At 52.6% G+C, this 9,281-nt stretch overlaps 1 protein-coding gene across 2 annotated transcripts in view; it reads left to right on the plus strand.

The window, feature by feature from the left end:
* The window catches only part of RBM20 (RNA binding motif protein 20), a 179,004-nt gene extending 175,418 nt beyond the window's left edge, over positions 1–3,586 (plus strand). For both annotated transcript variants that reach the window (XM_059661359.1, XM_059661360.1), the window contains exon 14: positions 3,128–3,586. In XM_059661359.1, the coding sequence (XP_059517342.1) occupies positions 3,128–3,238 (111 nt within the window). In that variant the 3' untranslated portion in view covers positions 3,239–3,586. The remainder of the gene's footprint in view (positions 1–3,127) is intronic.
* Positions 3,587–9,281: the final 5,695 nt, after the last annotated feature.

The following is a 9,281-nucleotide window of genomic DNA, read 5'->3' on the forward strand; positions in this document are numbered from 1 at the left end:
ATCACTTTCCTCTTTTGACTCTATGAAGCTGGTCCTGCAAACAGACCCACAATGGCCTGGGCCACCATCTGCAAGGGACTGTCACTGGCTGTGCCCAAACTCGGGGCATTTAAGCCTCCTGATTTCCCTCCGGGGAGCAGCTGCTCTGTGGCCAAGGAAGCCATGGAGTGTGAGGCCCAGGTCCCAGCCCCTCCTGGGGGAGGGCAGTGAGGGCCTGACTTGGCCAGACTAAGAGCTCACACTGGGTTCACAGTTCACACAGAGTCACTGAGGGCATCCACCTGAAGACATCACCATCCCCCACCCCAACAAGATGAAACCTGTAGAATGGCATCGCTGGGCGGGGTCTTGGAGATGACCTGGTCCTGATTTTCCCAAACCTGGGTCCTCATACTAGCTGGCATCTTCTATAAATGCAGCTTCCTGTACCCACCTTATGCCTGCTTATTTATTCTCTCTAGAGCTGGATATGAGCATCTGAATTTTTAAAATCTTTCCAGTGGGTTCTAATACCTCAATGTAAGAACTTCGATATCATCCAACATTATAAGCTAGACCCCACAGCTCAAGGTCACCCAGGAACTTAGAAAGTGTGCCAGGGCCTCTGATTCTAAATTCTGTGTTTCTCCAGGGTAGTGGACTACACTGTGTTCTGGGCCTTAGGGCCAGACACCCCCTTCCCTCCCGGGCAGACTCACCTCCCACAGCAGGGCAGAGCCAGTCCTGTGGTCCCTGGGCGTGTCCAGTCCAGACAGTGGCTAACCCCTTACACCTGCCAACCACAGTTCAGGTTTCCCCATGCACCTGTCAGGGAGCTGGGAGCCTCCACCACAGGCTTCCCAGATAGGGTTTCTGTCAGTGACCTTGACACTGTCTCTGTCCACATAGTCTGCCCACCCCACCCTGCCCCAAGTTATAGGTGTGAAGAGTGAAGAACTCAGACCCACGGAGCAGGGGCTGGCTGACACCTAAGTCAGGCAGCTTGTAAGCTTAGCCTGCAACCCCCCCCCCGCCCCCCGGGAGGCCTTGAGGTGGGGATCGGATATTACTGTTCGAGGCAGGGAGCAGGTGGAAGGAGTTATGTCTGAGTAACCCTTGCCGTGCCTCACTGCTGGTCCCGGCCCTGAGAGAACCCACCCGGGGAGATCCAGAACAACAGGTGGAGTCAGTACCAGATGGGAAAACGCGACACCTGCTTGGCTCCAGGCCAGCGAGGCATGTGCCCGTCCATGGCACACTCACCCATTTGCCTCTCTGTGCTCCCCTTCCCCTTCTCTGGGCTGAGGCGGAGGAGCACCCGGCCCTCCACCTAAGCCTGGCCTGGAGGGATGCACGGTCGGCCCCTCTCCCATCTGACTCACCCACCTCTCAAAGCCACCCATAGAGAGGCCAGGCCGACCCAGGCATCCTGTGCCCATCATCTCTCTGCCCCTCAGCCACCCTGGGAGAAGAAAGACACGGTTTCCCCCATTTAACAGATTAGAGTCTGAGGCTGTGCGAAGATGGGCAACTCTCTTGAGCCAGATGACTGGTGCCACTCGTGCTAAAGAGCAGCATCTCTGAGTGTTTGCTCGGTGCCGGCGCTGTGCTAAGTGCTTTATGGTCCCTCTCCTGCACGTCACAGCAACCTTGTGTGGCCGTTCCATTATGACCCACACTTTTTTTTATTATCAGCAGCCATTTATTGACCAATGGTTTGATATAAAGTTATTTCAGATCTTCAGAATTTGCCCAAGTGGCATCACAAGCATTTACAATTTTTTCCTTTTCCCTTAAAAAAAAAAAAAAAAGGGTGGAGGCAGGTTGGAAGTACTAGCAGTAGTGACATTTGAGAATAAATTAACAAAAAAAAATTTAGTCTTATCATTTATTGGGGACAAACACTGAGTTTTACTTACATTTCATGGGGAGAAAAAAATTCCAGTGCAAACAATGAATCAAAGCAGCACTTAACTTTCAATTTTAGAGATAAACATAGATCGGTCATTCTCTCCAGCCCTACGTGGAGATGTAATCTACAGTATAACGCACTCGGGAAAACCCATCTGCAGTGTTATATGTGCTACACGGAGGTCATATCCTGTAGTGTAGTGAGAGCTATGTGTCCTCAAGAGCCATATGTATATACACACCATTTTAATAACCTTTAAAACAAAGATCAAAGTTCATTTAATCCTGTTGCATTAGAAATGAAATAGCAAAGGAGCCAAATGATCGTTGAAAGTTTAAAATTCCAAAATTGTCCAATTTATATGACCCAGACTTGGCAGAGGTCAGAGATGTTGAATGACTAGCCTGTTGAGATGTAGGATTTGAACCCAGGTCACCTGACAGCGGAGCCCACACACTTGACCATGTGCTGGGCCTACCCCTGCCAGCTCCCAATCCAGGGCTGTTTGCAGCGCCCCTGGCTGCCCAGCATGCAGAGGACCAGCTGGGGCCCCGGCGTTTTCTATTCTGTCTCCCTGTGATGAACCCAGAGCCCCCGGAGCGGCCTGGCATGTGGCTGGAGGCCAGTCCCAGCAGTGAGAGTCCCGGCTCTGTGAGGCAGCCCAACTATAGGACAGGAGTCCGTGGAGGACCTCCAGGCCACTCCACCTGCCCGCCTGCCTGGCAGGAAACAGGCTGTTGGCGTCTCGAATGTCAGGCTGCGGTGTTGTCTGCCTCCATCTCCAGGGGACAGCGTTGCTCTCCACGGCCCTTCCAGCTTCCCCCTCCTCCCTCTCCCCTCACACGTGGGTGTGCTGCCTGGATGCTGGGCTGCTGGAAAACAAGGAGAGTTGTCTTGAGGATTAACCGAGTGTAGATAAGAGAAGCAGTGAGAACAGAGCTTGCACGGGATAAGGGCTGTGGAAGTGTCTGCCACTGTGAGGAGCTGCACTTTCTAGGTTTGCTACCGGAGACACGCGTCCCTTGTACCCTGACATAAAGGGGGAGAAAGCAGATGGCTTATCCTGGGTGCTGTGGCCCCAGGGGGATCTGGGGAGGCCGGCGAGGGGTCTCGCTCACTAGATGGGGTGACAGGAGAGGGAGGCCAAGCACACACAGTCCACTCCTCTCCTGTCCTGTCCTGCTAAGTCTCCACTGACCCTCTTCCTTCCTCCTGTGTCCCTCTCTCCCACCACAGAAGTACTTGTCCCAGCTGGCCGAGGAGGGCCTGAAGGAGCCGGAGGGGGCCGGCAGCCCGCGGCCCGAGGACAGCGGAATCGTGCCCCAGTTTGAAAAGAAAAAGCTCTAACACCCTGGGCCTGTTGGAAGCTGGCAGGGAGGGCCCGCCCGGGCCCGCCCAGGTGGGGCCTTCCTGCCCGCCAGGACGGGGACTCACGCCAGAGAGGAAAGGACGCCAGGCTGGCCATGGGGCCTAGTTCATTCTCAGAGACTCAGGAAAATACTCTGGAGTGTTTCCCAGAGGCCTCACCCTGTGTGTCCAGCCCCCCCTCACACCCCCCAGGGTCGCCCACTCTCTCCCTGTCACTCTCGTTGCCTTCAGACAGCCTTTTCATTTGCTTCTCTTCCCTCTCCCTCCCTTTCTCCCTCCTCCGTGCCAATGGTTGTTTTCTTTTCATAAAAGCCAACTGCTCAGGGATTTTCAGAGTGTCCAACTTCTTGGTGGGCTAGGCCAGGCCAGGCCAGGCTGAGTCATCCAAGGAAAAGATTTCACGGAAACTCCTGGGTCAAGAACCGCTCCGGTGAACCTGGGCCGTGTCTCTGCCTGGCACGCTGCGCGGGCATCTGGGTGGGGTCTCCCGTCCCGAGAGGGGCGCCTTCGACAGTCCGTTGGCAGAAGCTGGGAGCTCCTCCAGCTGGACCACCTGTTGGAAAAGGCCCTGATTTTATGAATAACTCCTTCACCCTCTCAGTTATTCTAGACGTCTACCAGGCTCATGCCTTACAGTAAAATTAAGTGAATTTTACAGGGGAAGGAAATGAGCCCTTCGATTTGGAAGCTCCGATCATTTCCCCGAAACGTAGTCCCCTCCCCTTGATTTCAGGAGGTGCCAGGGTTCGGTCTGTCCTGGACAGAGAGTTTGGTATAGATTTGCTCTAATTAAAGGTGAACACAGAGGCACCCTCTCCCTCCTGCTGAAACAGCGGTGGGTAAGGGCTTAGGCTGAATGGCGGCCTCCCTGCCATGGGTGTCACCAAAACAAGGAAATGGCATCTGTCCGTGGCTCACCCTTGGGCCTGCACTCTGGGCTCCAGCAGCCTCGCTGCGGGATGGTTTTAAATGGTGTCTTGGGGGTGGGGGTAGGGGGTGGGGGGCAGAGAAGTGAGGGAAAGGAGGCTGCAGGACTGAAGAGCATTTGAGGGTTACCGGTGTTTGTAGGCAGGCCCTTTCCGATTTGGCAGAAGGTCAAGGGGGTCTCAGAGTTGACCCCCGGGGCAGACTTTGATGTCAAATGCTGTGAAGAACAGAGCCCTTGCTCCCAACAGGCTGTGTGACACTGGAGGCCAGTGCCTTAGGCCCCAGGTGGACTGCAGGTTTCTGCCCCATTGGAAGGCTTTGGGACAATGGTGTTGGGGGAAATGAGGCTCAGCTGCCGCCCTAGAGAAGACCTGGAGAAGTTCAGAGAGCCTGGTGCTACTCCCACAACGGAGATACTCGCCTGGAGGCGGCCTCCCTGGCTCTGCCCCTGGAAGACAGTTGTTTCTATTCCTGACCGCCAGCAGGTAGACTAGGAAGAGATTGATTCTGGGTGGGATTTTTTGTTATTTTTGTTTTTGCATTCTTCTTTTCAAGGTAGATAACACTATACCACACATTCTGTCCTCCACACTCATGGCAGAAGGGTAGAAAGATTATCTGAGTTCCACACCAACTTTTTATCAGTAAGGAAACTGAGGCACAGACAGGAAAGAAATGTAGAACACAAAACCATCACGTGTGAACCCTGGGCTCAGAGGAAGCAGATGGGCTCGGACAGGTGTGGTGAGAAGAGGCTGCGGGAAGCAGGAAACCTGAACTTGGCACCTGGCCACCCAGGGCCTCAGAAAGGTCGGGGTTTCAGAGCAGGGTTGGAAGATGGTGACTCAACCCAGAACTGGCCCCCTGGCTGCCTCCACAGGCTTTTTTTTCTCACCGGGCATTCTGGAAGCCAGCCTCCTCCATTTCCTGGAAAACCTTGGGCCCTGTGTGTCTGTCTTCCCACTGGAGCAGCAGTTCTCAACCTGTGGGTCACGACCCCTCTGGCGGTCGAATGACCCTTTCCCAGGAGTCGCCTAAGACCATCCTGCATATCAGATATTTACATGACGATTCATAACAGAAGCAACATTACAGTTATGAAGTAGCAACGAAAATAATTTTATGGTTGGGTCACAACATGAGGAACTGTATTTAAAGGGCCAGAAGGTTGAGAACCACTGCACTGGAGGGACATCCAGAGCCAGGTCTCTGGCCTCCCGGCCAAACCTAGCTGAGAAAAGCCTCGGCCTCATGAGAGGCTAGGACTGTGCATTTTCAAAGAGGCTGGCAGTCTTCTCCCTGCCAAGGGGAAGCTGACCCCACCAGCTCATCCCCACCCCCCACCCCCAGCAGCGTTTCCATGGAAACCTGGATGGCTGTTCAAACAGCCTCGTTCCTGAGTAAAGTAATGGCTCCCTTGCTGACAGACTGACCTTCTCCATATGGCAAAACTGGAGAGAGCTCTTGGGAGGGAGGGAGGGAGGGAGGAGAGGTGCGCTCTGCATTCAATCAGAACCTTCAGTTACCAAATCATTTAAGAATCTATATTTGTGTGTGTGTATATATATATATATATATAAATATATATATATTTATTTTTATTTATTTTTATACAATTCCATTGGCATGGTCCTTCACCACTCTCTAATTTTCTCTTTTTATTTCTACGTGTGTCATACACACTGCAGTATTAAAGGCAACCAGGAAAATATTGATTTATTTTTTAAAGCTTTTCTTCAGTGTTTGTCAACCATTTCAAAGATTGTTCAAGAGCAGCCGCTACCTTGAGCAACAATCATTTGTTCCCTGGGTTGATATCACCAAAGGCCTGGGTCATTTTATTTTCATGGTAAGCACCTGAAATAAAGTACATCCAGACAGTATTCCCAAAGAATTTGGTAAATTGGATGTCGGTGGGAGTGTCAGGGTTTCCCTTCCTTGGAAGGTCCGAGGCTGTGACCTGTTAGATTCTACTTGAACTGGACCAGCGTTTGTTTTTTGAGCTTATGAGAAAAAGAAGAAACACTAGTTAACTGAAGTTTGAACTTGTAAAGTATTGGAATTCGTTGAGTGTCCCATAAATTGTCAGCATTTTTTCTGATCTGTATAACTGACCGTAAGTGCTTGTTTTTATGAAAGAAAAAAAATGATTTTTAATAAAGAGAATTTGAAAGCTTGGGAGTAGCTGTCTGTCACCCAGGGATCCCTTGACATTTAGCTGGGGAAGCTCATTGACACAGAGGCTGGGGCCTGGCCCCTCTCTGATCTGGAATGTTTCTAAAGACTTGAAAAGAGGAGACACAAGAGCTTCCACCTGGGACTTTGTGGGGACTCAGAGATTCTCAGGGGTGAACCTCGGGAAGGACTGAGTTTGGGAAAATGAGGAGGTAGGGTCCCTTTTGGAGGATCAGGTAGAAAAATCTCTTGGCCTCTTATAAACCCCTATCCTGCTACCTACTGCTCTCCAGTCTTCTGGTGGCTGAACCCTGTTGCACTGCACCAGATTCAGGCCATTTCTGGCAATTTCATCCCCTGTGGGGGTGGGGCCTCACTCGGCCCTGGTGAGCCCTGTGACTTCTTAAGTCCCACCTCCTTGGGCGTGAAGGGATAATGGTAGTGATCCCCTCCCGGTTCTTTCAGGGTTAAGTTAATCACTACTGAAAGCATTGCTGCACAGCACGAAATCTAGTTTGCTTTTGGAATCTGTGCTCTGAACAATATCTTAGTGGTTCTTGAAGTTCTTTCTCCACCCAGTGCTGGTCTCCGGACCTCAGTGGGCCAGCCCTTTGAATAGCCTGGAACCTTCGCTGGGCCCTCCCCTCCTCTTGGCAGTGATCCTGAGTCCCTGGGGAAGGGACTGGGCAGTCTGGCCCCAGAGGGCAAAGTGAGTAGGGCCACTGTAGTTGGTGGGAGCAGATTTAGATCTGAGGAAAGTGCCTGTTCAGCCGGCCCCACCCCCGGCCTATGTTACCTTCCTGGAGGGGAGCACAGGCCTCCAGTTCCCAGCCAGGAGGGGTGGAGAAACCTTCCCAGCAACTGCCGGCTGCTCCCCAAAGTGCTGAATGGGCCTAGAGCGCATCTTGCTCCCCTACATTCAGGAGCCAGGATGCCCGGGGGTGCCTCTGGTGCCTGATCCCAGCATGTCGCTCCACGTGGCACAACTCCAGGGGGCACCATGCACGTGGTATTCTGTAAGATAGCACCCCCTGGAGCTGTGCAATGGAGACTATCTGCTGTGGAGCCCGCAAGCTGCCCCTTGTCCCATGCCTGGTGTTCCCATTTGCTCACCAAAGTTCCTGTGGCCCTAGAATCTGGTTCTGATCCAGTCATCTGGGCTTGCCATTCAGAGCCACTCTCTGTGCTCACTTGTCTCACCAGGAATCAACACCGGACTGCCCCTGGCCTGAGGGTCGAGGCCTAGGCACTGGTGTTTGGCTCCTGACAGTTCCCCACGAGGCCAGGCCATTTGGATACTGAACTTGGCCCCTGTCTGGCCCGAGACCTCTGTGCCCCCTCTGAACGTCAGTGGCAACTATCGGCTGTCCACCTAGGCAGTGATGGGACATCTGGGCTTACCCCCCCCCCCCCGCCCATTCTCCTTTCTCACCATGGTGGCCCTACAAAGGAGCCTGTCCCAAGTGGATTTTCAAGCATGTCAAAGTAGGATGGCCTCAGGGACCCCCAAGTCCTGGCCCTTTCATTTGCAGGTGAGAAAACTGAGGCCCAGAGAGGGAAAGTGACTTGCCCAAGGCAACACAGCTTATTAGTATAAGATGAAGACTAGAATCCAGATCTCCTGAGCACTCCTGCTGGAGACATGGGATTTAAGTTGCATTGTTTCAGGAGTTTTCCAGGTCTGGTCCTAGCTGGACTTTGGCACTCAGCGAGGACTCAAGACAAAATAGTCTGTTTTTGTGCTTTGTGTGTATCAGAATCACCTGGGGAGCTTGTTAGAAAGAGATTCCTGGAGACCTCCACGGGGTTTCTGTCCTGCTAGGCCAGTGGTCGGCAAACTCATTAGTCAACAGAGCCAAATATCAACAGTACAACAATTGAAATTTCTTTTGAGAGCCAAATTTTTAAAACTTAAACTATGTAGGTAGGTACATTGTTATTAACTTAATTAGGGTACTCCTATGGCTTAGGAAGAGCCACACGCAAGGGGCCAAAGAGCCGCATGTGGCTCGCGAGCCATAGTTTGCCGACCACGGTGCTAGGCCATGGGCAAGGCATTTACATTCTAGGAAACTTCATGCAGGTGGAGTCCGCTGCTCACACTTTGAAAAACACTGCCCTAGACGGAAGACTTCCCAACAGCCCCTGGAATATTTATTTTACCGGAGGAAGGTCAGGAGAGATGTGAATGGAAACCATTCAAGGTAGGAGACACTCCAGCATGGAAAAGTCTAAAGACAGGAGACAGAGAGGAGGCATCTAAGTCTGGCAGATGGAGCTGGTGGGGGCTGGTGGTGTTAGAGGGTGGTCATCAGACTGGGTCTGGGGCACGTCTCAGATTTTTTTTAGTTGGCTTCCTGCTTACGGTGCTTGGGCAAAAGTCAGTTTTCCAATGGTCTCTTTATCCTGGCTCATGGCTGAAAACACTGTGTTCATTAAGACTCTGTGAGATCTGCTGAGAGTCCTGCCCTCAGGGCAGAGAGCTGGGCACAGTCAGCAGGCCTTTGGGGAGACTGGAGTCACCGGGAACAGGGGCATCCCCCAGGGCCATGTCACTGCCAGCAAGGAGCCCTGGAGTTCACACACATTGTCCCCCGCCCTCCATGAGCCAGCTCTGATGCCAGTATCAGCCCTGCAGATTCCTGAGCGTGTACGTCACACTCGGTGTGTGCACTGCCGGGACATTGTCTCTGGGTCTGCACGATGCTGACAGACAGGTATTATTATTCTCTCACTTCATAGATGGGGAAAAGGAGGCTCAGAGACCCAGAGTGGCTTGCCCAGGGTCGGACAGCCAGAAAGCGGCAGAGTAAGGATTCAAACCCAGGTTTGCCTGACTCTGTGCTTTTCACCGCTGTTCTCCACTGCCTGGCTCAGGGGTGGGGTCTTGGGCCTGCATCTCCCTGAAGCCTCCAGACCC

The sequence above is a fragment of the Myotis daubentonii genome, chromosome 13 (assembly GCF_963259705.1).
Source record: "Myotis daubentonii chromosome 13, mMyoDau2.1, whole genome shotgun sequence".
NCBI classification, from domain to species: domain Eukaryota; kingdom Metazoa; phylum Chordata; class Mammalia; order Chiroptera; family Vespertilionidae; genus Myotis; species Myotis daubentonii.